We start from the raw sequence: 27,967 nt of genomic DNA, 5'->3' as shown, positions 1-27,967 counted from the left end.
CAAAGAGAAAAGACTATGACACACTTTGGACTCTGGGATGAAGCTGAGGAACCCAGAGAAAATTTAAACTCCACAGAAAAAGACTCATACGGAACCAGGATTCAAATCAGGGACCAAAACACTGCAGCATCATGATACCCAACCTCAACTCAGCCCCTTCCACACATGTAACTTACATGTTAGGACGATAAGACCCCATCAGACAGGTATAAGATACCTACATGCAATTAAAAGAAATAATAAAGGAGCAACACTTCCAGTTATTTTACAAAAACTCAATTTATTGTGCAATGACAATATCTTGGCTCCGGTGAGGTCCATGTCATTGTAGGAAAACTGCATGGCAAAAGGAAGCAGTGCAAGAAACTCCATGCACAAGCATCGCTCAAGGAGAAACAAACTAACCAGAGGATTTGACAGTGTGAGCGTGTGTGTGTGTGTATGTGTGTGTCTGCACTTGTACAGCTGTCTTTGTGAGGACCAGTTTGAGTCTACAACATACAGAATGAGGACATTTTGGGAAAGTACGTAAATTTTGGTCGGTCCTCACTTTGTGACCCCCCCCCCCCCCCCCCCTTAATTGACTGTTGGGGGGTTAAGACTTGGTTTTAGGGTTAGGTTTAGAATTAAGTTCAGGTTAGGTTAAGGGTTGGGGTTAAACATTTAGTTTGGATGGTAAGGGCTAGGATAAGGGGCTAGAGAATGCATTATGCCAATGAGTGTCCTCACTAAGACAGCTGTACAAACATATGTGCGTGTGCTCTTCTCCAGTCCTGTAGCTAATTTTATATTTGAAGCAAAAAAGTGACAAGCAGTCATGGAAATGAACTAAAGAATAAAGGCAATTAGATTCAAGTAAACAAACATTCGCTTCAAGTTTGATAATTTGGTCAGAAACAAATAAAAACCTGCAAATAACGAAAAACATAAAATCTATTAAGTATAAAAACATGAAATAAATACATTATTATGCCATGGAAAAACATTTAAAATGTTGATGAACACAGGAATACAAATGGCAGTGATATTTTCCCAAGTGGAAGGATGTCTGTGCAGGGAAGTTCATAATTGCTCACATTTAAACTGAAGCTTAGCTTATTTAAAAAATCGACACCTAAATATGGCAATTAAAATGTATCATATCATTCAGTGTGACTAAAAAAAGTAAATGACTTTACAAATCTGTGTATTTCTAAAAATAGACTTTGAAATATCTTTCCAACATATAAAAAAATATCCCAGAGTAATAATCCATACATATAAAAGTGGTGCTGTGGAGTTACTCTACAGACTGGGGGGGTGGGGGTTATGGCACAGAAAGAGATCGAAGGACAATCAGTGCTGTGTATAAAACCAAGATACTGAGTAGGAGCATCTGGATGTAGAAAGACAGACATTGCTATATGTTGGCAGAGGAGCGGAGGATGTGGAACCTCTTCAGAGTCATGCGGAGGGATCCCAGCTCACGATTCACTCGCTCCAGACGATTCTCTAAGGCCACCTGAGGACGAGAGTCAAGCACAAATTCATTGGCTCATTTTCTTTGGCGTATTTCTGTTGACCTTTGACCCGATCAGCTCCTAAACGCTTATCATGATTTAATAATGCACTGATATAAAACAAAGACAAGCAGTCAGTTTGACCTTTTAACTTGAAATAGGACTTAAATCATTTATATACTAAAAATGTTGAGTTCTAGTTCAACAGCAGACAGCATTAGGTTATATAAAGAATAATCAATATCTGAATTACCTCATCTAGCCTGGTCTGTAGACTCACTCTACCGCCTGCTCCAGGCATCCGGCTCAAAGCTGCCTCGATCTACACACACACACCACACACACACACACACCACACACACACACACACCACACACACCCCACACCCCCCCCCCCCCCACACACACACACACACACACACACACACACACACATACACACATACACACATACACACATACACACATACACACACACAAACAAAGGTTAATCACTTATTACCAAAAATGATTACATGATGGCATACGCATGAAACACTTTCACTGGACTCATTGTATTAGTTGGCTGGAAAATGAAAGTGTTTTTGTGTGTGTGTGTGTGTCTCTGTGTGCTCTTGTACAGCTATCTCTGTGAGGACCACTTTGTGCCTACAACATACGGAGTGAGGACATTTTGGCCTCACTTTCTGACCAACCTCTATAGGGTTAGGGTTAGGCATTTAGTTTTGATTGTTAGGGTTAGGGGTTAGGGAATGCATTATGCCAATGAGTGTCCTCACTAAGATAGAAGTACAAACGTGTGTGTGTGCATGTGTGTGTGTGTGTGTGTGCGTGCGTGCGCAAACATCCCTGTTCGACCAGAGTGAAGTGGAGAGAGGAGGTTGTCAATATGAACCTTCTAAAAATAGAACTAGTAGTATAAAAACAATGAAGCCCCTGTTACATAAGAGATGAGGTGAGGATTAGGAGCCTGTGAGTCAGAGATGTGACTCTATTCACACTGTGCCACTGCACAGCCCTTTCAGTGAACTCCCTCTGCTTGGTTAAAAACACATACATAAATAGATGTCTTGGTTGACAAGTGGAAGGCAATCTCGTGCCCCTCACAGCTAAGACGCTCACCTGTAGCTTCTCCTGCGTCAGCTCGTCCAACAGTTTCTCGGCCTCAGCCAGTGAGCTGAGTTTGTCCAGGAGTGGGGCTGAGTCCTTGCAGGTGTTCCGCAGCTCAGACACACCACAGGCCCCCTGCTCCTTCCAGCCCAGCTGGGAGTTTCCATTAGGTGGGTTCATGCTGCTGGAGGAATCGGGCTGGCCAGGGTCTGAGAGTGAGAGAAGAGATGATTAATACCTTCTCACAAGCAGATATTTATACTCAGATTCAGACTCAGGGGGCCACTTCTGTTAGCTATACCCCCCTCCTAATTACAAACAACATTAAATGTTATGCACTTCAGAAAAATACCAACAGCCACTGTCCCCTCAACAACAAATGTAAAGTAGAATCATTACTATAGTGGCTGGTTCACTGTGCTCCGAGTCCCAAGGCCACTTAGTACCTTCACTTTACACGTGGTTTACTTGCAAAAAACAGTGTCACAACATGGCATGATGATTCTTTTCCGGCTACATTTCATTACCAGCTAATTATGTTATTACTTCCCCAAAAAACAATTAGTAGTGTCAGACAGACATTGATATATTATAGTTTTTTCCCCCCACATCTATTAGATTTTGAATATATTACCATCTTTTCTGTCTGCGGAGGTAAACTGGAGTCTCTTCCTGGGACTGCTGCTGTGGAATGAATGACGTCTCTGCTCACCTTGGCCATTAAACCTGTAAACCAACACAATATAATTATTTACTTCAACAAGTGTAATGGTTCCACTTTTGTGTTTCGGGCTGGTTGGACATAGATTTTTGACAAAACTCTTGCTCAAGTAGCTGCAGCTTCTGTTTGACACACTTTGCATGTTCCGATACCGATACCATTGGAACAGCCTCTGATACAAAGGAAACTGTTGGGTTGGGCCTTGGCCATTGCACAAATCTCTGTACCAATCAGATCCCACGTTGTCACAAGTAAAAAAGCGGTGTGTACCATATGTATGATTTCAGTTTCAAGATGTGACACTAGTGCTACCAATAAATAATGCTAGAAATTCTGAATTGTTATTTATTGCAAGATGTATTTAGTTTTGAAGTTGCTGCTGCACTGTTTTATATTGTTGTTTTATAAACATGAAAGCTCTTTTATTTTTATAACTTGGACTGACAATTGAACTAGATAACAGTTCTATGGCATTCATTCCGTGTATGTATTTGTTTGTCAAAGGGTTTAACCTGAGCCAGACCATGAATCAATGATAGCAATTATCGTAGCTTCTGATGAGACTCTTACCTGTTGTGCACGTGTTGCTCTCTTGGCATCATGTGAGCAAAAGCTGTGGAGTAGTTCTCAGAGGGGCAGCGTTTAGGGCTGGACCTGGCAGACACGGGCTGGAGCAAAGTTTCTCTCTTTGCTGGAAGGAAGAGAAAAGCACAACTAAACTTAAATAAACCAACACATTAGAATTAGAAACTACTTTCTCTGGATAGTTCATTGATAATCTGTCACAATTAAAAAGAAAGAGTCTTGCTTTTGTTGTTGATTTATTCAGTATGCTCCATTCATGTTGCTAAGATACAAACACTGTCTACAATCTCAGTCTTAGTCTCTAGTGCTGAACATATATTTTATTAAAGCCTTTAGAAGAAGGAATTTGCAGTTTTCCATGTTGAGCTCCCTTTTGTGGTGTGGATGCAAATTCACACAAAATATATCATGATAAAAAGTAGATGGCTTAACGTCTCATCAAAATGGTACATTCAAACCTCCACAATCAATCAACTTTAAGTTTTCCCTAAACACGTAAGCTGTTGTCACATACATTCACAGAGAAGTAAAGACTTAGATGTAAAGTGCGTGGGAAAGGACTGGGTGTACATACGGGGTGTAGTTGTGGGTATGTTCCTCTGTCCCGGAGGAGGCAGTGAGGCGGACCTGTGGCCCTCTGGAGAAAGACTCCTCTGAGCCCTCAGCAGGGCTGCTGCTCTTTCTGCTCCACTGTGGCTTCTTGCTGCTCCTCTTCCCTCAGCTTCGACCACAGCTCCTCTAGGTTTAACCACCTCTCGCTCCTGAATTTGCTCTTTGTGTCGCCGCTCAACGAAACCCACAGTGGCCCTCTGACTGCCAACCCCTGCAGAAACAAAGGACACAGACATACTTCATTAAAAAACAACAAGGGCTATGATCCCCGACTCAAAAACTGGGTGCAGCCATTGTTCCCTTCTTCTTCTGCTGGTGAGACTAAATCTATACGCTGACCCTCAGGCCTTTTGACTCAGCCGATCGTGGACCTCAGTCATATGCACAGTAATATGTTCACCATTATGTGGAGTCAGTGAGATCATGAGACAAGCTATAAGAACTACCACATCTCCATTGATCCAGATGTAAATCCAAGTTCCTGATTCTGTAACCCATCCCAGAAAATATTTTCTGAAGATTTCTAAACTGTGTTGCTGTTTATATAATAAATAAACATCTACAGCGACCTAATATCATGTCCCCAACAAAACTTCAGCTGGGGTTCCACAATGTAGGCTGTTCATTTGTATTTCCTTAGTTGGATGATACTCTGAAGATTATAAAAAGAAAAGTCTTGTGCAAATTCTGAAATATATAATAAGAGAGTTTTCTGTCTGTGCAGACTGGCTGCACTGGTTATAATGATAATGACGACTGATGTGGTGGATTGTGGTGTACAACAGCACTTAAATACTTCTCATTCACACACTCAAGTATTTATCAAAATGCCCCAAATTTTCAAAACACAGAAAGTATTTTCTTTCATACCCATGGTGGCATCAAGTAAACTCTTTATAATATATAGTATAATTTGACTTAAACGCCTTGGTATCTCAAAACCTTGGTTCATACAACTGTGTCTTCCTTCCTGCAGCAGTAAGACTTAACAACCAGCTCTGCTCCAAGTAACCTACATGCACCATCACTCCACCATATTCTCAACTGTGCAATATTCACTACACTAACTCATTTGTAAAAAATTCTGGGCAATATAAAATGCTATGTGCAATCCATTTACTGTACATATTCTGAAACATAATATATTTTTTTACACTGTATATACCAGTTTAATCACATTTATATATTTTTTCTATATATAGTGTAGAATATATTTATATTACTTTATACTCCTTCACCCAAGTACTGCATGCTACTTATGTGATGTCTTCTGATGCTGTAACATTGCAAATTTCCCCACTGCGGGAATAATTAAGGACTTCTTATCTTATCTTATCTTAAATACATTAGTGCTAGAGCTGTGTTCTGACCAAAATTGGATCCCTGGCTCTTAACAGCTATTAAAGTGTTTAAGTGTACACTGTAACATTAGTCAACCTCAGACACACAATCTAACAGTGGTTAGTGGTCAGTCATGGTCAAGACACAAGTGTTAAATTTAGTGTTGTGAGTGTGGCAGCGCCTCTTACAGGGGGCGCGGCTCTCTGTGGCTCTGGTCTCCTCCAGCTCTATGAGGGCCCTCATCATGGGCGTCAGGGCGCAGGATGTCTGCATCCAACTGGTGTCCCGCTGGCTCTGCTCCTGGTGTCTGGTCTGAGGCAGAGACTGTTCACACTCTGGGGGAGATCCACACCTGCAGAGCAGAATCACAATAAATCACTCAGGATCTTTGCCAACATTGGCGGAAGACACATCCACAATAATAAAAACTTGCCTCCAGCTCCCATCAGCTGAGGGGGGGTCCACAGAGCTATCAGGTCCAGATGATTGATCATTTAATATGTATGGCGACTTCTTATGGATAATTGATTGTTTAGTTTGAGAGATCTGGGATTTTTTGCCGCTGTTCTGCTTGTCGGATAGAAGACACGGGGACTTTCTACGGGTGATGTCTGGTTCCATGTTGCTTTTACTGGGTGACAGCAGCAGGTCAGGATGGTGGAAAAGACTGTGGACACATCAAGAGGAAATATTTACAACTAGAATGGCACTCAGTAGACTTAACAGAGACCTTATGAAACTACATTTAAATTCCCTAGATCCAGATATTTCTCTGGATCCGCCCCAAGATACACACACTCATGAAGTTCAGTTCCCTAACCATGCCGGATTTTATTAATGAAGATCGATGGAGGAGAGCGTGGCCTAGGGGATAGAGCGGCTGTTCTGCAACATGAAGGTTGCTGGTTCGAATCCCACTCTTTCCCATCTGCATGCCTAAGTGTCCTTGGCAAGATACTGAACCCCTAAATGGCCCCTCAGAAATGTTGAGTGTACTAAAAATGTAAGTCGCTTTGGACAAAAGCGTCAGCTAAATGACATGTAATGTAAAGATCCATGAATTACTCTCTGAGAAACCAAGGAAAATGTTGAAAAACACCCTATCTCACAATGTTAAACCCTGCATCTGCCCAACGATCCGGATCCACATCAAATTTGTATGGGTTATTTTTTGGATCATGCCCCAGCCTATGTAATAGCTATCTAACTAACAAACAAACAAACAAGCAAAGACAAAAAGAGAGGTGACAGAGGTAATTACAAATGAGCCTAATATTGTGAAACTCTGATATGTAGCAAGAGGTAAAAGAGATGAGATGAGATCAAATGAGATACGATAAGATAAACTTTAACTGTCCCACTCCAGGGAAATTTGAAAAACACCCTAGCATTATGTGAACATGCAACCTTCTGATCTGAAGTCAGAGAAGCTACCACTGGGTCACATGGTCTTTTGGTGCAGCTGGAGACAAGTGGTGCAGGCTGTGTATTGCTTTTTACTTTTTCATCCGTGTCTCTGGGTTGGGTCTGAGCCGGATGCTACAGCTGGATGCCGAAGAGGTCAGAAATATTCAAATTCTATGCAAAATAGTGTTCCTTCAGTTTAAGATGGAGGTGCTTACCCAGCCCCAGAAGGTTGTGCATGAGTGTGAGAAGCATAACGGGCCCTGGACTGGTTCTCATGCTCCAGCTGCTTCACCTGAGACTCCAGTTTGGAGTTCAATCTGAGGGGAACGACACACACATGGTCACAAGATTACAAAGCATGAGGAGACGCGTGACTAATGATTATTAACTGAAAAGGTTAGTGACCCCTTCACAAAAGGCATTAAACATACAGATAAAAAATAGTTGCAGATTTGCAAATCTTTAAAAAGATATTAGTGTAATAAAACTGTAAAGCCGTAGACTAGAACCAGCCACTCTATTTCATCACTACTGGTCATGCCCTTAACTGTCAGATATCTCGAGATCCATTTTTTTATGTTTCTCTAAGGGGTTTGATTCGATAATTTAACATTGCCCCCTTACGACTATCTTTGGTATTTTACCAGTCGACTGTCCATTATCACACACCCATTTTGATACAGTACAATGACCAACTCTTATGGCTAGATGGATCATCTTGCTCAATTGGGAACTTATTTTTTGCCCTCCTATAATCATTGGGGTAAGAGAATTGGTAAGATAATATTTGGCGGCCATAGGTTGAAGAAACTTAAATTCAGCTACCATGAAAAACCAGAATGATCCCACACACCCTAGGCTCCTTTCAGCCGTCTCGTGAGCCTCTCTCTTTCTCATTTTCTCTAGCTCACCATCTTTCTCCCACTCTGTGTCAAAAGGAAATGTATTGACTCAGTATTTTGTTCTATATACTTAACAGTCCAAAATGTGTATTTGTTTGCTTTAGTGACTGTTGTATGTTTGTTTATGGGTTGTTCCAGTTATATTCAGAAAGGGTTTTTAAAAAAGTCTGTGAAACATTTATCATTCATAAAAAATATCCTTTAAACATCATCTTGTCGCACCTTCTTAATTATATGAATCCGTCTGACACCGAAGAATGAACAATAAACAGAAAGCAGGTTTTTCAGTTCTAGAGATACAGCATTGATCTGTGGGCTTGAAGCATCCTGTGGCATTTCTTCTCTATGTCCTCATGAATCAGTTAACCTCCCTGAGAATATCTCTTTCTACACAGTTTAATAATTTGACCCAGAGACGACCTTTATCCCAACACTTTCTTCTGTGGATTTTAAATTCTCCACTGCCATTATCTGAATCTAATTTGCTTCTCCTCTTTAGATTGATGAGTCTAACTAAAACTCTCCAGAAGATTCTTGCTGGTTTTCACTATGTGACTCAATTCGACTCTTAAGGTAAAAGTGTTCTCGCGGATCTTGCTGCATCGTACGTTTTCCATATTAACTGTCTAAAATTCTAATACTGTGTTCTGCTCTCAGACTGACGTGATGCCTGGAGGGAGCATCATGTCACTATTACTTTCCAGATTTATGAGTGTTTTCAGGCTGATGTCTTTAGTGCACTGCTCTGGCGCAACACAAGAGAATTGGCTAAATGAAAACATTCTTCATAAAATACTGTCCGATCTGGACCTGTCTTCTTCACGGTCCTATGAAAATAAACGGATAATTGTCAAGTCAGCTTGAACACTGTAGTAACTAAAGGAAAGAGTCTCTTCTTTCCTAGTTTCAATGTGTCTGGACCTCTCCAGCGTTTGTACCTATGGCTGCCAGACTGCCTTCTCTCCACATGAGTTATTTCAGTGCTGAAGCCTTCCTGTGACACACATCTATTGATGTTCTGCGAGCTGCTGCTTGATATCTGTCCGTAAATTCGCTGAATCGGCTTTGAACATTTCATCAATGCTGAGTCCATGCGCTGCCTCCGTTAGTGCCAATTTAAAGCAAGAGCTGATACCGCAAAGGAAAGTTGCTGTACTCGCAGTACTTTCTAGAGCAAAGACACCATTATTAGACTCTATTGATGAATTCTCTCTATCTCGCTTCTGTCACTACGGTCCACTGCGTTCCTTTTTTCACAAAATTGATTGAGCCAGCTAAGGACAAACTGACAGTTATAGAGCTGATTCCAATAACCAGACTACAGCTATGAGGTCACATCTTTGTTATGAGTTCTCTTTTCAAAAAACTCACTAAGACACTTTCGAGTATAAACCGATAGTTCAGCATTATTCAAAACCTTCAACTCTAGATCTGCTCAAGACATGATATTTACTTTTTGAATTTTAACTGATATATTCAATCAGTATTGGTAAACAGTATAGTTAACGTTGTTAAACGCTGTACAGATTAAACAAAAAATAATGTTTTGTTTTTGTGCTAAGCTAACCTAGGCTAACTGTCTCCTGGCTAAATCTTCACATTTACCAAACAGACATGCAAGTAGTATTGATTGTTTCATCTAATATTTGACAAGAAAGAAGTTAATGTACCTTTAACTGAGCCATGTTTATGTAGTTGTTGTCATAAGAGAAAGACAAATATTTAAGCAACTTTCCACTTCATTGGACTGAGTTTAAACAGTTTAGTGATATGACAGAAACAAAGTTGTTGTTACATGACTGTTTGGGTATTTACCAGAATGGGAGAACAACAACCAGAAGAGGTTTGATAGGAACCTGAACTGACGCACAGGATACAATACAGAATGCATTGAATTCATACAAAACATCTGCTCACCTCTTCAGTTCAGATATCTGATCATTGGCATCAACAAGCTTGTTCTCTGCTGACACCATCTTGTTCTGTGGATACAAAAAGGTTATAAGGCCGAAGGAAGACATGACATATTAAGAGGTGATTTTCTTTCTTTCTATACATATTTGAATGAAAATCTGATGATAACACTAAATCCTGTAAGTACATTAATTCCAGGAAAATAACCATTACCTTCACTCCCTCGTGCTGCTTCATCATAGAGTCATATTCTCCGAGCAGCTGCGGAAACAAAACAGAGAATCTTATTCAAGTCGGGTAATACTTGTGTTCACCGAAACTCAGCGAAAGAATATGGATGCAAAAATTCCACCAGGCACGTCAACTAAGAAGCAAGTTAAACATAATCCGGATATGCTTTTGTTATCTGGTTTCACTGAACGTTACATTGTCTGTCCTGTAACATCTCCACTATGAAGCAAATTTAATCATCTAGCTATAAAAACACTCATGAAGAAAAGGCAGCAACATCTTCAGAATGAATCCAGTATTTCATTTGATATAGGATGAAATGTTGATACCTGCATCTTAAATTGGTTACTACGAGAAGAAACCAACATGATCACATGACTAGAATATTTCCAGTTATTCAAGTCGGGCTATGGCTATAATATACATATGATTTTTATTTAGGTTACTGCTGAGTAATTATTTTAACATTTTTGTCTGATGATAAACTATTGCATGTGATGCATATTAAAAAGAGGTTAAGCAATGTTAGACTGTTTGTGCTGATTGAGTAGAGAGAAAATATCTGATGAGCTTAGTCTGACTGAAATGTTCACATGAAAAATATTGAAAAGTGTGTGGATCCATTTTAGAGGCCATTGAGAGCATTTAGAAAAATTAGATTGAGTCAGTCTTTGGCAACATTACACACACAAACACGCTCACACACGCTCACACATGCTCACACGCTCACTCACACACACTCACACACACCATATGATTAATATAATTAGATCCGTATTGGAGTATATACCAATCAAGCAGATGCATCCATAAATGGAGGAAACTCTAACACACTTTTTCAATTAAAAATTAAACCCCTGTGTTCAATAAACATATACTTCAGGATGAATACATCGGCTTGATGATACCAATGTAGGGGAACTAATATATAAATACAGAAAATGGATCAATCGCTCTGTAGAGCACATCAATAAAGCATTTCTGCTTGGGGAAAAGAGTTTCAAATTCCACTCTTTAGAATGTATTTAATTAGCTGGTGATATGTAAATGTGTGTCTGCTTATGTTCTGTGCAACAGCCCAGTTAGACTCACATCCTGCAGCATCTTGTACTCTCGCGCCCTCCTGGCCTCCTTCTCATCTGCCTCCCTGCAGGCTTTCTGTGCTGCCTCCTCCAGCTGCTGTACGCGAGACTTCAAACGTGCTGTCAGGGCGTCCTTCTCTTTGCCCGAGCGTTTACTTTCTTCTAGTCGCTGCTGCAGAGATTTCACAGTAGCGCCCGCGACAGCATACCGCTCTGGCCATTCTGCCTAACAACGAGAAATCAAATCCAAATTAAGGGATGGATTGAGGGTTTACTATTGATTTCATTGCATTAATAGATTAACATTTAAAATATGTGAAAAAGAGTCGAGGAAAAGACACCTAATGTACAGGCAGATCAAAAACTGCATGAATTGGATTTTATTTTGTGGCATAAGATGGTGGAGAAAAAATGGGTGGGTTGAATAGAATACTTTGATCAGTACATTTACAGTCACACTAATATTGTATGAAAGTATGAAAAACCTTTATGTAATGTTACCAGTTTTTTCTCCAGCGAGCTGTTTGTTGCCTCTACTTCTTTAATGTGACTGATGGCCTCAGCCAGAGATTTTTCTAGATACTTGCACCTGTGAATAAACAAACATCAGATTAATGATAAACTGTGCATGGACTTAAAGCAGAGGTAAAACATCAGGCTGTGCATGGACTTAAAGCAGAGGTAAAACATCATGCTGGGTGTCCTTCAGGCCTTAAATGAAGTATTTATGAGTTTGAATAATGGTAATTTCTAACATTGCCAAAAATATTTAGATGTCTACTGTATTACTAGGTCAGCAATAAAACTAAACTCATGTTTTGCTGTTTATAGAGCAATACATTTGTACATATGGACCTCAAAAAGAAGAAGAGGTTGACAAAAAAATGAAGGTACACTTGCGTTTTCAGCTTTCAACCATGTGTCAAAGCCTCTATCAACTGACTTTTTTCAGTTGTTTTCTTTTTTTGTGTGCTATGTTTCCTTCTTTGGGATTATGCTGTTCAGCGATATTTATTCAGGTTGTATATTTAATATTTTGTATATTTAGGGAAAAATACAAAAGGGTTTAAAAAAAACGATAAACATTACTACAAATAATTGCTATTTGCAGTGAACACACACCTCTCTGTGAGCGCCTGGTTGCTCTTCTCTAAATCCTGGGGCAGATCCCTGAGTTTGAGTTTGTCTCTCAGGACTTGGATCTCAGACTCATAATATGCTTTCAGATCAGCCACATGTCGAGAGTGCTTCTCTCTCAGGTTCTGCCGCAGACTAAAGTGAAGAAAAGCAGAATAAAAGAATGAATCTGATTTAACCGTGTTGTCGTTAAGCCTGATGAAGTACCATATTACAGCAATACATACAAAATTAACAAAAATCCAGTGACTGCAGCCGATGTGTTCTACACTCACAGAGAAAGGACAACAGGGTCGTCTAGCGATGAAGCTCTCTCCATGTGTGGACTGGCTGCAGGCCGCAGATTAGCACCAAAGGCTGAACAGGGCTTCAGGGTGCTGGTTTGGGTGTGACTGCCCTCTTCCTCGCTGGCTAAACGAGCACTGGCTCTGCGTTGCTGGTTGGTCTTATCCTGGGAGGAACACTCGACTGCCTCGGATGCGTTTCCCCACAAGCTTTGCATTTTGGAGAAAGGAGGTCCGGCAACTGATACACTGGAGGTATCAGAGATATAGTCTGTATCTCCAGGGTTGGGACTACACTCCACCATGCTGTCAGGGGAAACAGGGGTCCTGACTCTCGGGTTGATGAGGGGCTGAGTGGCAAATGAAGGGCTGCTGAAATGAGATGGTGAAGTGAAGCCAGATGTGCATTCGGACTGCCGTGTGTTCACTGCTGGGTCCAACTTCAACACCTGAAGAGTAAAGAGTATGAGTTACAGGGTCAGCCGAGGACTAAAATGTTCATCCACACTAATGTGTCGTATTTTCAAAACAGTACTTTAAAACTAAAACGATCTTCATCGACACAAGTCATAATTCCCGACACATGCATATCACATGAGCACTCACATACACTGGGCAGATTATGTACTCTGCGGTCGGGTCATTTAAAACTGAGGTGTCGTAATGTGGATGGAGACTAAACCTCTTCCCTTTTCTCTGGTCTCAAACGTAACTCAAAACATATCACAGAGAGCATGGGTGACCTGATAATCCAAATAGCACAAAGAATAAATGATGCTTGTTGTTTCTTAAAGAAAGTTTAGCAGACAAATAAACAATAATTTGTATTAATATAAATATCTAAATCTGAAAAAATATAGGGTAGAATAAGGTGCAGAAGGTCTTTTTAATAACTAATATATGAATAACGGCAGAAGCAGACTAATTGTCTTCCAACGTCAGTCATGAATTATTAATTGCTGGGCCATTTAAAAAGAACTGTCTTTATGGATATGAAGTTTAGATTAGATCAACAAGTTCACAGTTGATTTTTCTTGTTGTTGTTTTCATCCTAATATCCCTGATTTACAATTTAACAACTATGGTACGTGTGATAAGCTAAATTATCTTCCATTGATTCCCTAGAATTAATGTTTAATGTGTTTTGTTGATCTTTCCAAAAAAAGCGCAATCTTCTATTGTACTCCTCTTGATGCCGAGGACTAAATAGACCATGGATGTACGAGTCATGTGAAATACCTGTGGTGACGAAGGACTAGACATAACAGAACCTTCCCAGTCTGAGTGTCTACAGTCTGTTCTTTGCTTGTTCTGATAGATGTCTCTGAGAGACAGCCCTCGCTCCTGAGGTGGAGTCTACAGGAGACAGAGAAGAGCTCATTAGCACAGTTACATATACAAATCACAAAATCATTGTTCTATTTACAGGGAGGACAAGTGGTATATCTTTTGAATATTAAACATTCGCCTCACTGGATGTGCTACATGAATATTTTGGATCAATTATGATTTAGTGATCATGTCTATGGTAAATGTAAGACTAGCTTATTTAACTCAAAAGGGATGGCAACGTTTAGATTGATAAGAATTCCAGTCAACAGTGTAGGAACATTTTGGCCAACCCGTACCCAACAAACAAAACAATAAACAGTCATATTTGATAGCTTTTCTATCGGGTGCTCCAGAAAAGGTTAGAGAACAAGCCTTTAGAGCGCTAACGACATAATACATAGTTTTTTTTTTTTCTATTTTAATAATCCATTTATATATTTAATCTTATCTGCAGTTTCTTTTTTCTGCCTTTTGCTCTATCGCTTTCAGCCTTTATGCAATATTTAGTGAGTCTTATTTCCAAGGAATGTTCATGTTGATGATTACGTTTTTAAAGCCTAAACTAATTTTGAAACAGTAGGAAGTGAAATCTGGGATCAACTGCTGCATTAAATAGCTCCAGTAACTGAGACAGAAGGAATTGTGGGACATTAAGTTATAAGTCTTAAGAGTCCGGAGAGTCCAAATAATCTCTTTTCCTAAACACTACTCCCTGACACCAATTGAATATGTCCCGGGGTCAAGGAAAGATGTGAAGGAGAAGCTTTAAGAAGAACCACTGTGCGGAGAAAATCAAATTCCCCTGACATTCTGTTTTAGTAACTTTAGAACTTTAATAACAACAGGGGACATGTATGGTACTCTGTGCTGTAGGATGTGCCCTGACAGTTATAATAAAGTTTCCCGTCCAACATAGAATAACACATCCTACTCTCGGGAACAACAGAACAAATTTAATTGAAAATGACGTGGAGAAAACCTTATATAAGTGGAGAAAAAAATGTATTGTGTCCATTCCACAATCAGGGGATAAAATGACTACTGTATTTCTGTTTTTTATATTTACTTGGGTGTGTCCAGGTGTAACTACAAGGTTGTGTCGCTTTAAATGTTGATGCTGCAAAGAGTTGTGGGGCGGCAGTTTCTCCTTTCCTTCATAACGGATGGTCCGATGTTTACGATGCTACAGGAGGGAAGTTAGGAAGCATTGAAGCTCCTTTTCCTCATAATTTAGAGAATTTGAACAGCAGGTTCCTCTGCAAAATTGAGTATTTGAAGGCCCCTTCAGTGTCAAGGAGAACTGTGGTATTTTACTTACATGACTCATGGATGCCTCTTGCAGAAGGTGGTAAGCGTTGCTTTCAAAGCTGTCGGGTAAGGGCCAATACATGTCACTCTCATGCAGACGCCAGTAAGTGAGGCCTACGAAACAAAGTAAAGAGCAGTGTGATTTCATGGTTTTTCTACTGTATCTTCCAAAGGCCTGACACAATGATAAACACCCAAAATGAATGAAATAGGTCTAGAGCAACAGTTTCTCCACTCTCACTACCACACTGACTGACTTGTATGCAAATGTAACTGAGATCTGTTTCAGATGTGAAAAAATTGCTTCTTATCAATTGTTTTTGTGTATTAATTAAACAAATAAATGAAAAAGTGATTGAGCCAAACTGATTCAGAGTCTACTGATAAAAACTGACCAAGAAAACGTCACATTTGAGACTATAAATAAATCAATATTTCCTGATGATAAAAGCCTGCAGCTACAACAGTGCCATCCTACTATGACTTGTTGTAATTGCATTAAGACTTTCAAAATACTGCAAAATCCTATGTTGTTTATTATATCACACATTGTCAGTGCTTTCATTCCACTGTCCAAGGCTTGTTGCTCTGTGTTTGATTTGAATCAGTGAATTGTCACCTGATGCTTCAGACATCAGGCTGTCACTCCTCCTCAGGGGAAAAGTGCTGGACGACGGCCCAGTCGGTCGATGCTGAAACCCAATAGACATGAGTGGATTAAACGCAGCAACCAGAACGTTATATGGACAACCACAACACACCTATGCACCAACAATAAAGAAACACTGCAGATGCAGGGCAGTGATGTACACAAGCTAATGTTTTTTTTATTATCTCTACTTAATCTTATCTGTCCCAGAAGTGCAGCTGTTAGCACTTGGTGAGTTGTACCTGGTCCTGGGAGTCTACGCTCTCCAGGGGGTTTTGTCTGTTGGGTTCTCTGGAGCTGCATGGCTGCTCCTGGAACTGTGAGATTTGGCACGAAGCTTCTCCTGCTTTGCTTTTTTTGGGCCTGAGTTTCTGTCTCTTGGCCCAGGAGGTCAAAGATTGGCTGGTGCTGCCAACAGAACAGGTCAGAGTCAGTAGAAAAACGATTCCTTAGGAACAATGCTGACTTAATCGGAACAGTGCTTCTGCAAGATTCAACAAGTTAAAATTAATGAATTTGCAAGACTTTGTTTTATTACTAAATAAAATGCCATTTGCCAACATGTTTCACACCAGCCACATTAAGAAAGATAACCCGTCTTTAGAAGTTATGATCAGACATACCCAGAGGTTCTTGGCTGGTAGACTAATCGATTAAGTTCCTCCACTCCAAGAGGCCTCTCATCGGGAAAATCCAGTTGGCGCCCTATAGCAGTTGTGTCTGTGGTTTGCTGGAAGCTAGAGGACCAGTGATGCTTCTCCCCCCCTTGCCCGCCATCCTCATCTTCCCCTGGAGACCCAGCAGGTTCCATACACGGTTCCCAGGTAGAGAGAGTTCCGTATCCACTGCTGAGCATTGTAGTTACCCGCTCCTCCCCCTGGTTGGCGGTTTCGGATCTGTGCAGATGAGGTGAAGGGGAGCTAAAAGGAGTATGGGCAGGAGCGGCCAGTCTGTCATTGTCACTGGGCACGTTTTTGGTGACTTTGTGATCACTGGAGATGAGGGGGAAAATGTAACCCTTTGTGTCAGTAGTAGTTTTGGTCACTTGAGTTGGAGAGAGCTCTGTTTGTGGATGTACAGTGGCTTGGCGGTTCTGGAGCTGGACCAGAGCCTTAATTTCATCCTGAATCAACTGAGAAAAAGAAGAACATGTCATTCTTTTACTGCATGAATAAATACTTAAGAGTAGTCGATATAAGGGGACCTGACAAAACGAAGGCTTACCTGTATTTGGCACTGGTATTGTTCCTGCTGTGCGAGTATCTGCTCTTGGTATTGCTTCTCAACCAGCTGAAATAGATGCAGCCATCGGCCCTGTTGCAGGAAAACACCGAAAGTTTTACATTCCACCACAGAAATACACCGACAGTATATACTGACATTCAATGTTTGCCTTTTACAGCGTTTTCATCTTTATAGTGCAGGGGTTACAGATTCCACTGGACATTTAGCGTGTGTTAGCCATTTAAATTGCACTGCAGGCTGCTTCACTCCTCTGCTGCGCTATAAGTTGTCTGCAGTGTGTTATTACCATTACGGTCCACTTCTCATAATAACATAAAAGATCTTAAGAAGTTTTGTGCCGTCAGTGAATACATGACTTGTGGTCATTAAAACTAGAAAAGCACTATATAAATTCAGGTTATTTACCATTTGTTTCCTCCTGTATTACATTTTAACGAATTAGCTCACTAGAGTAAGCCTACTGTCCCTTTCAGTGACTGAGAGTTGGACAATGGTGATCTGCATTCAAAATAAATATATAATTCCTAGACCTCTTGGACCAGGGACTTGCATGTGATAAAACTCGTGTACCCAGTCTCTCTGTCAATTCAATGTTAACTGTTCAATAAAGGCAAAAACTCCCAAATAATCTTAAAATGTGCAGCTCTTTAACTTTGTAATTATGTGCCCGCACTATATGTGTGTATTAGGTTAAAGGGAAACAGTTGTGCTTTTGATACAAACCCCCATCAGAGAGAAGAGAGGGAGAAGTGATATAGAGAAAGCATATGGGTGTAATTTACATGATAGACAATTTAATAATCAGAAAAGAATGTATTTTCCCCCAGTGTTTTAACTGAAACTGTTTAAGCCCGATAATAACAATAATGTGGCGGGGGGGGGGGGGGTCTGTCTAACTTCCTGTCAGGAATGATCTCCACAAAAAAATAAAAGTGACAGCTCAGAAATGAGGTTGCCAGCTGCCACAGCAGCTAACGCCCAACTTCACTTATCATCTCATTTGCATTTTCTAACTCTTGCATTTCAGGCTCTGTGATATCTTCCCACCTCACAATCCTTCCAGATCTCAGGGTCTGTCTCTCCACTGCTCTGGATCTCCTGGACCAAAGCCCGAAGGGTCTCCAGGGAGCTGGGGTTGATGAATGGGAGGTTCTTCCCTTGTTCGAATGCTTCCTTTGTGCTCAGACACAGACTCCTGCAACAAAGTCATATATTAATATCAAACTGCATGCCCTAGTTAGGAAATTAAAAAAATAGCAACATTAATCTTTAGGTAATCTTCAGATTCAATATCAAGATAAGATACAGCTGTGGAGCTTTCTGGAAGTCAGCATTGTTTGAAAACATCTATTTATCAAAACTCTTGAAAATACTTGATGGCACAGTTCACTTTTTACTCTCTCTCTCTCTCTTGCAAGTCACATCTTTTAGCCCTTTTAAATACATTAACTGTATATATTCAACAACTAATCAAGACTTTATAGCATATTGCAACTCCCATGACTCTTTAAATTTGACTGATAGTCATGAGTGATTTTCCACGTCTGAATTGCATTCAATTTGAATCAGTTTCCGGTGAAATTCTATAAAACTATCAGAGAGCTCCTTCACAGAAAATACATTCAAATTTGTATGATTTAATTTAATACCATTTATATGTATATTTAGTATTATTCAGCAGATTTTGTAAAAAGAAATAATCATATATTCTGATGCTCTCCTCTCAAATGAGAGGAAAGCCGCTTTTCTTAGTCACATGCAGTTGCACACTAATTATTAATTTGCAATAATTTGAGGGTTTTACATAAAATACTAAAATGGCTCAGCCAAGTTGTGATGGCCACTCTTTGATGTTTCATAGATTAAATGATGAATTGCAATGAAAAGCAAAAAACAGATCAATAATTTGAATGGCTGTAGCCCCACCGTCCACAGTATTATATTCTGACCTTGACAGAGAAACCATTGCCTTTTTTCCTACAAAAAATATAGTTAGTGTGTCTTCGCCTACTTCACCTGATCTTGTTGCATGCTGGTGTAATAAACACGGGCCTGCTCTCCACAGTGCCTCCTGTTGTTTGGGAGGCCGAGTGTCTGTCCTCTGAGACGGCCAGGCCTGAGGCCGATGTCCCCTCGGAGGACAGCAAAGAGGTCTCACTATCCTTCCCCCCATCCCCGTCAGCACTGACATGGCAATGGCTCAAAGCCCCTGAGCTGGACACATCCTCAGATATACTGTCATCTGTGGACATGTTTATGGGCCCATGCAGGGGGGGGCAGTCTGACAGCTAGAGACAAAGAGGGGGGGACAAAAGACACTCAGGATCAGTAGAGTTGGGAAAGTAAATACATTTGCTTGTGTGCTGTACTGAAATACACTACTGTATTTTCATTTTCTGCTTCTTAATATTTTTACTTCATGAAGTTTTAGAGTGAATGACCTATTATACTTTTTTTTTTACTTTTTACGCCACTATATCAATCTGACAGCTTTGATTACTAGCTGCTTTACAGACTCAGAACATATGAGAAACTTTCAAAATATGATGCACAAAGTGTATGACCCAATATTATAAAGAAATTAAGCTTAAAACAAGTAAATAATAATAAGTAACTAATAATAATAATACAAAGAATAATTCACCAACTTTTTTGATAACCAATTAATCTATTTGTTGCACAAAAAAACTAATATTTCAGATTATTAAAACTGAAAGTTGACGAATTAAATAATGTGTGTCTGAAGGTGTCATGTTGTCCTGTGAGTGATCTACCTCAAAAACTTGCATATTTATAACCTGGACATAGACAGAAAATGTCTTTATTGTTTTCCTTAACAGATCCAGATCAAGGAGCGTAAAGACATTTCACAGTTATGTCAGATTTTGTTAAACCTTTACTTCTATTTATATAAAAAAAACAACACAAAACTGGAAATTCCACTGCTGTTACCTCCATCGAGACCACATCAGAACAGGTCCAGATCAAACACTTAACACTTAGTCCAGGTATCTAGACAAACCTGGACTAGATTAAGAGGTAGAGCATGAAGACTGTGTAAAAACAGACTGAGTTGTGAAACCTTTACTCCATTATGATGCGATAGAGACAGATTTCATCTCTATACCACATTAGACCCAACTACTGCACCCTAACTTGTCGTATCTGGTCTAAATTAAATTGTTCACTTGGCTTCTCCTTCGCCGCCTATGATAACCTGCCATCAACATTCAACAGTTACAAAACATAAACACAACCAAATCCACATATTTAATCTAATATGTCAATGATGCACGTTAGCATCCACGTCTCTGTCCCCTGTCTGCCATGACCTGAGCTTCCTGTCTGCACCCTGTGTGTTATAAATGACATATGACGATACAGCTTTAAATGACTAGCTGATTAACTTAGCCACCATTAGTACAATCAACATAGACACGTAGCATGTTAGCATCTGCTGCTGTTTGGACTATTTAACAAGAGCGTATGCATTATCTGATTTAGCTTGGGTTAGCTCCAGAAGCTCCAGATGCTGCAGACGCCTCAGGTCGCCCGTGAACTCCTCTGGAGCCCGGGTTAGTGAGTCAGTCAGTCAGTCACCCAGCTAACCTGCCAGCCACAGACACCACTCGCAGCCCATACGAATCGTTAGCTCGCTAGCCAAGTTGAGCTAAGTTGGTGTATTACAGGTTAGTAAGCGCAGCGTGGGAAGTGAAATGGAAACACACACGAGACTAGACGCAGCATGACAGATGATGGAGAGCCAGGGGCAGCCTGCAGAGAAGAACGGTCCCCTACCCGTTTACTTGTAGCATCGTTTCATCCATATTCTTCCGGATGGACACGGTAGCTAGCTGCTCGCTGGTTGGACACTGCACTGCAGAGATCTCCAGCCGCTGTGGCGTTTACAGCCCGCCACGCTATTGGTCAGAGCAGGATTAAAATGGGGAGCAACGACTGGCCGACACCTTCGCCGCGTGCTTCTATTGGCCGTTCGAAGGAAGGAGGCGTGCACACAAGTTGGGGCAGGGAAGACACTGCGTTCAAAAACAAATGGCTTCAAAATAATATGGTAAAGAAAACAAGAAAAGACGGAAGCTGATACGTCAGCAGAGACTGGATCATACACATCTGTCAGGGGGGGAAGTGAAATACTCTCCTGTGCTCTATTGTGACACGGTGTTCGACTTCCTGTTTCAGTACACTTTCGAATTAGGGAAAACCTTTTTGTGAATAAGAAAAGCTTTTTTTAATGAAACATACTCATCATACACTACATACATGTGAACAAAGACAATATAAATCATATATGAAAGAGGGATGTGTAACAGTCTGGGATGAGACAAATGTAAGAAAGAAAGAAATTTCTCTTTAGGTAGCTACATTTTAAGCAAAATCATTATGGTTTCTCAGATATAATCCGGTTTTCTTATTCTTCATCTTCATCTTTTGGGGTCAGATTTTAAATGTTTCTGTGGGCTCATATTCCCCTGTCTTTATAAAAAGAAACAACTCTGCCTGTGCCTCAACTAAGTAAATGACACCCAGGGGCTGAGCCTGTGACACCAGGATTCCCTGTGGAATCCTTTGGAGACGGTGTGGGCCTATCAGCAAAACGTTGAGGAAGGAGGGCGCCCACTTATAAAGCTGAAAGGTGCCATCTCTCACTTGATCATCCAGCAGGTCTCCTGTATGCAAACAAGGACTATTAACATCTAGTCCTAAATAACAGATACTCCAGATTTCAGTACTCTGAGGTTCATTGGCTTGTGGTAATTTGATTAATATATATTTATTATGTCAGCAAAACCAATCTACCTGAATTTAAACTACAATTTGACATAGAGCCTTTCTATTATATTGCTATAGTAATGCATGACCTGCCTTAGTTTTATATTTTCAATACATTTGCATTCTAGAAAATCCCAGAAACTCAGTGGACAGGCTTTGGGGGCCCTGGTCTAGTTGGTACTAGTTAACTAAAGGTTGAATTCTTCCCAGAATAACCTGACACCACATTCACGGTCCCCTTGATTCTGCAGCCACAATTTATGATATACATACAGGAGATTTTACTGTACACAACAAACAGTGTATCTTAGATTATGAAATGCATCAGTGGGGCAAAAGGCTGATGAAATGACGATGACTTGAAGGTGCTATGTAACAGTTCAGATTTCTGAGTAGATCATAAAATGCAGTGCACTTAGAATCGCAGACTACACATCTCTTACCAGACCTTAGATAACCTGACAGTATAGAAAACATGACATGAGTATTTATGAGAATATAATAAGGTGTACACAGTTGTGGACAGGAAGTTACTGTTCACTTCTGTTGTGGTAATGTCACCTAACAGATCTCTAAATCTGTAGGTAACATACCTAGGGTTAGGGTTAGGGTTTAACACATATGCAGTATTCTCATTATGTTTTGCTTTTTGCTTGGAAATGGGCCAAAAGAACAAATGAATCATCAAAATATCTGCAGATTTTCTTTACGTTGATCGACTAATCCATAAATATATTACTCTTTGCAGCTTTATCTACAACCATGTGTTTTTGGCTGATTACTAACATCGGCCTGCAAACATGCTCACAGTGATCACAAAGGAAACTGAAAACATAAGGAGTGTATCATTGGTTTGGTTGTTAGCTAATATTAATTTGTCCAATAGAAAGTATCTGTATTATAATTTGATGACAATTTTATATAAAAGAGGGAAACATTAAATTATTAACTAAAACTCCTATTGTAATTAGTTAAATGGTCTGTATTTATATAGATGAAACCATGAACAGTTTTTATTATTTAATTTCATACTAAGTGTCTTGCCCGAGGACACTTCAGAATGCGGGAGACTGGGATCGAACCGCTGACCAGCTGGTTAGAGGACAACCCGCTACCTCCTGAAGCACAGTTCCATGTTTGTACAGAGAACCCAGATGTAGGGGAAATTCCCACACAAAGTTTGATCTTGCTTTTATCCTAATCCTCAGCAATATGGACGTATGTAGCTAATTTCATGAATATGCACCAAATAATTTCAGTATTTCAGAGGAGATACAAATATAACTTCTTTAACTCCTGTCAGTTGTCTCTTTTTTTTTAAACCTATAATAAGAGGTATTTTTGCAACCTCTTACTTTTAAGTAGAGGCTGATCAGGAATGGATAAAGCATAGCTGAAACACAATAAATCACTCTTACACCTGTATTGAAAATACAATTTATTACACTGAGTAATAAATACATACAAAGGTGCAAGTAACAGCATTTTCCATTTTTTTAATACCAAAACCAACCTCAACACGAATGAACCAATGTATTTGGCACATTTCTGTCCCTCACTCTCTCGGCCATGTGTGTTCTAGGGGTCTGAGAAACAGACCAAACACTATCAAAAAGAAGTCTCCATCTGCCCCTGTACAAGCCATGCATTGTCTACAAATTAACCATGGGCCCTTTCGCATGCAGTATCTTTAAAATTCATTTCTTTAAAAATTGAGTCAAAACTAAGATCCCAAAAGTGGGGCATAAAAACACATGATATCCTCCATGATATCTGAATTCCAATAACCCACATGTAATTAAAATGATCCTCCACAACCCTCAGGAATCATGTGTTACTGTTTTTTTTTTTTTTTTTCCTCCTCTAGGAGCTTGCTTTTCCATCCTCTGTTCATTTACTTCTTCCTCTCAAAGGAAATGCCATGCAAGTTATTTATTGTTTTCTTGAGACACACAGAGTTGGTTCTTTTCGCAGGGACGGCTGTGTGTTCGTAGCTAGGACCTGGCGTTTCTATCCGTCTCCGCCAAGCACTCCCGCACCAGCCCTCTGGCATGGATTATTCCTACAACGACAACGCAAAGACACTTCAGGTTAACGAACTTTGAGTTACATACACCTGTACTATGTTTTACACGTGCAAATCCAGGTTTACACTGACCTCTTTTCAGTCTCTCCATTGCACTCTTACTTCCAGCATATGTGGGCCTGATCTCCTTCCCAAGCTCTTCGATGATGGCCAGCAGCTCTGCATATTTGTTCTGAGGCACTTGGCTGCCAGTGGAACCCTGAAGTTGGAGCAAACAGTGCAAGATGAGCAACGTTAAACACATTTGAGGAGATTACAAGAAGAAACGGCTTGAACCGTTGTCCAAAAAATATGAGAAACATGAGACGGGATGCATAAAGTATGCACAGTTAAAGCCAAACAGGTTGACATGTTAAATGTACCTGTGAGAATCCCAGAGATGGAGGTCCGTAGTCACTCAAGAGAGGCCTGTAAGACTGCAACGTGGCCAGGTTAGCTGCTGAGGGAGACTGGAGATTTCCAACTGTGGACAGATCAAAAGTGTAAAGTTTAACAATTCATCTTGATTACGTTTTGGATATAATTTAGACTTAAAGATTAAAGAAAACTGTGAAGACATAAAAATGACATGCAATCACAACCTCTCACATCCCAAAGCAACATCTTGTTTAGTAAATTGTCAGCTATTAGTACTCTAACGGTAGCATTACTGAATTGTGGATAAATAGATCGCTCACACTTTGCATCTTGCCAGACTAAATTATTGCCTCTCACTACAACAACCATGTTTGAACCATGTTATATGAGTCAAAAACCATGCTGTATGACTGTGGAACCAAAAGCTGCTTTTACTTTAAGGGCAAGTTCCCCTCCTTTGTAAGTCTGTAGTGCTGTTTGAAACAAAAGCCAGTTGTTCATTTGAACAGTGAAACATTATTCCTGGTTCCACTTTGCAGTCGTCACATAGAAGATGCCCACGTTGCAACATGTCTGACTCAGACAGCCCACGCGTTGTGTTGTCTTATGATGAATTTGGCAATTAACAATATTTTTGCACACAATGAGGACTGTGGATTTTGTGCTCAATCACAATGTTCAGTAGGAACATGAGGAACGATTACAGCAAAATCAAAGCCTATTTCAATGATAAGATGGCCACTGACTATTGTTGAGGACAAAATGATCCCATCGAGCATTACTGGATCACTGAGCCGACCCGTCAGTCACAGGCCCACATACCAATGGGGCCAGAACAGAAGGGCCAGGGAGCCTCTTTTTGAAGTCAAACAACTCGGCTATAAAAAGACTCAAATCAACGACATTTTCACCAGAAGCCCACAAAGAAACACAGAAGATAAAAGAGACACTGAATAAAAATGACCAAAACCATAAAAAATACATATAAAGCTACATAAAGACACAAAATGTCAAAAAAAACCTGACCTTAACCCAGAAAATGACCTACATGAACACAAATCTACCAAAACACACAAGGAAAAAACACAAAGAGACACCAAATAACCTAAAAAGACATCAAACTGCCAAAATAGCCAAATTATTCACCAAACTACCAGAACACAGCTAATGAGACACAAAACAATATGAAAATCTGAAAATCACCAGGAAAAGAGAGAAAATCCCCAATTTAGACACAATGACCCAAAAAAAAGACTACAAAGAGATGCGTCCACAAAAAGACAGCGAAAGACTGAGAGGGACCAGAAATGGCCCGAAACAGTCAGGAGCAACCACACAGAGAAGATACAACTGCAAGGAAACACGAATCCATCACATAAAGTATGAAAAGACGGGTCTGTGGATGTCAGATCCTTCATGCTGGAGTACAGGGGCCGTTCACATGTCGGTGCCCTGTGGTCTGTTGTCTCATGATCCATCCGCAGACTGGCGTTAAGACTATCAAGCAACTCAGTCGGTCTACACTTTTCCGACGCGAATCCTTCCTCCACCTCTGGTGACTGAAGTAAACTAGAGAAGAACGTGTTTTTCTTTCTTCCTGTAGCTTTTCTCCTCCATTACCGCTGCTCCCCTGCTGCTTTGTTCCCCTGTAATACCCATCCTCCACCGGTAGGTGTCCTCGAAGAGTCGGGAAAGGCTCAGAGGCAGATCGATCAGCAGCTCCGACCGAGGAGCATCATGGAGGAAGCGGAACGACGCCGCCTCAACAAGACACTACCGACACATTTCTATCACCGCGGAACAACGGCGGCCGCCCGGCAGGACCGCGACCCCGGACAACGGGGAAGATCGTTTTACGACCCGCCATCTCCTCGCCTCGCACACCGGCAGCGTTTCTACGGCGGCCGATCCCGCGGATGGCGCTCTTTTACATTAGTAATAATGGCGGATATGAATTAGCCTAGCTCCCAGGATCTGACCCTACATATATAACTGGACAAAAACTACAGACACGGTCTTTCTCCAGGTATTCTCCGAGACCCCGAATTTAACACACGGTTTAACCGACGGATCCTCGGGTTTTCCGCCACGTTTTCTCCTTACCCTGGTTCCCAGAAGTTCCCGGAATGTGCTGATGGACGTTCGGTTTATAAGACATTCCCAGAGACATTGTAAATTAAAGAAATAAAAATGACCCGAAATTCAGTGAAGCGTCTGTCTCTCACTTTTTGTTTACAACAGCGGCACCGGCAAATATGGCCGTCACTTTATATTGACACCCACTGTGCTTTGTAACACTGCAACTGTACCGCTGCGGCTGATCCGAGAAAAGTGCTTTTAAAAGATCACATTTTACACGAAAAACGTAATTTTGCCCCGACGGAGCGGAGGATTCCACGCAGGTTTAACACGCGTTTAACACGCAGCGGCGACCAGGAGGAGCACTTTAAACAGCACTTTGTAAACTCTTTTTTTTTTTTTAATACTTTTTTTTTTTTTTTTACGAACATGTGAAGAGTTTTCTCACACATTTTAAAGTATCACCAACCAAGATTAAAAACACACAGAGACGGGGTTTAAAGAGTAAAATAACAAACCCAGTGTGTGATTATATTATATATAAATATGATATAAGGGTGATATGTGATATATGTACGATGTAGGTTTTAGTGAGTGAGGTAAAACGCTTTTGTTTGTAGATACCTGTCTTTGTTTGTGGGGCCGCGTCCATTACTTCCTCTACATTAATAAAACAAAAATTAAAAAAAAGGTTGCACGTAATTTACTTGGAATGATCAGATGAAAGGATCCACTCGCTTTATTTTGGAGGCATGTGGCCGTGGTTCCGCTGTCCTCGTCAAATAAGAGCCAAGAGAAGAAGCGCAGCTCTTTATACGTGTCCCCTCACATCAGACCCCCACTGCAGGGCCACATGGTCGGACGCACAAGAACAAGGTCTGGCCCCCAGTCCTGGTCCCCCGGGGGTCATGACCCCATGGCCCCTGATGTGCTTACTCCAAGCACAACAATGAGGATTTCATTTTTGCTGTGCTCATGATTGTATGACCTGTCTCTTTTATAAAGTTATTTCTCGTTCCAAGTCACCACGTTTTCGTTGGCAAATATTGTACCATTTCTCATCTTTTTTAGTAGTAGTATACAATCATCAGCAAATTAGCGCCTCATTTAGCATTTAATATAACATATGATATAAAAGGCCATTCTGCCTTACAATAACTTTTATTATACAGGTGAAGAAATCTAGATGAGCAAATTTACACCCTGCTACTTTAATTTCAAGATCAAGTATTTTTTCCACCATCGACGAGGTAATAATCAAAAATTTATAGTCTGAATGGAAAATGGTGCCTGACC

General features: G+C 40.5%; 2 protein-coding genes across 2 annotated transcripts; both read right to left on the bottom strand.

The window, feature by feature from the left end:
* Window positions 1–260: 260 nt before the first annotated feature.
* On the bottom strand, window positions 261–21,307 carry LOC128424812 (M-phase phosphoprotein 9). The gene is made up of 24 exons (XM_053411218.1): window positions 21,157–21,307; window positions 19,375–19,646; window positions 18,406–18,553; window positions 17,338–17,427; window positions 16,737–17,245; window positions 16,356–16,521; window positions 16,084–16,156; window positions 15,475–15,578; window positions 14,064–14,180; window positions 12,816–13,273; window positions 12,526–12,675; window positions 11,905–11,992; window positions 11,414–11,629; window positions 10,304–10,351; window positions 10,094–10,158; window positions 7,490–7,591; window positions 6,301–6,534; window positions 6,056–6,219; window positions 4,489–4,737; window positions 3,900–4,020; window positions 3,243–3,334; window positions 2,621–2,817; window positions 1,753–1,821; window positions 261–1,501 (listed from the first exon to the last, which is right to left on the bottom strand). Exons 2-24 carry the CDS (start codon window positions 19,608–19,610, stop codon window positions 1,400–1,402), a joined length of 3,798 nt encoding a protein of 1,265 aa, XP_053267193.1. The 5' UTR covers window positions 19,611–19,646; window positions 21,157–21,307; the 3' UTR covers window positions 261–1,399.
* Window positions 21,308–23,574: 2,267 nt separating this feature from the next.
* LOC128424652 (cyclin-dependent kinase 2-associated protein 1) lies at window positions 23,575–26,874 on the bottom strand. Its single transcript, XM_053410969.1, has 4 exons — window positions 26,696–26,874; window positions 24,598–24,698; window positions 24,308–24,434; window positions 23,575–24,211 (listed from the first exon to the last, which is right to left on the bottom strand). The coding sequence occupies exons 1-4, from the start codon at window positions 26,760–26,762 to the stop codon at window positions 24,144–24,146; spliced, it is 363 nt and encodes a 120-aa protein (XP_053266944.1). The 5' UTR covers window positions 26,763–26,874; the 3' UTR covers window positions 23,575–24,143.
* Window positions 26,875–27,967: the final 1,093 nt, after the last annotated feature.

Source organism: Pleuronectes platessa, chromosome 19 (genome assembly GCF_947347685.1).
Source record: "Pleuronectes platessa chromosome 19, fPlePla1.1, whole genome shotgun sequence".
Lineage (NCBI taxonomy): Eukaryota > Metazoa > Chordata > Actinopteri > Pleuronectiformes > Pleuronectidae > Pleuronectes > Pleuronectes platessa.
The sequence above is the reverse complement of the archived record's forward strand: the minus strand, read 5'-3'. Positions and strand labels throughout refer to the sequence as shown.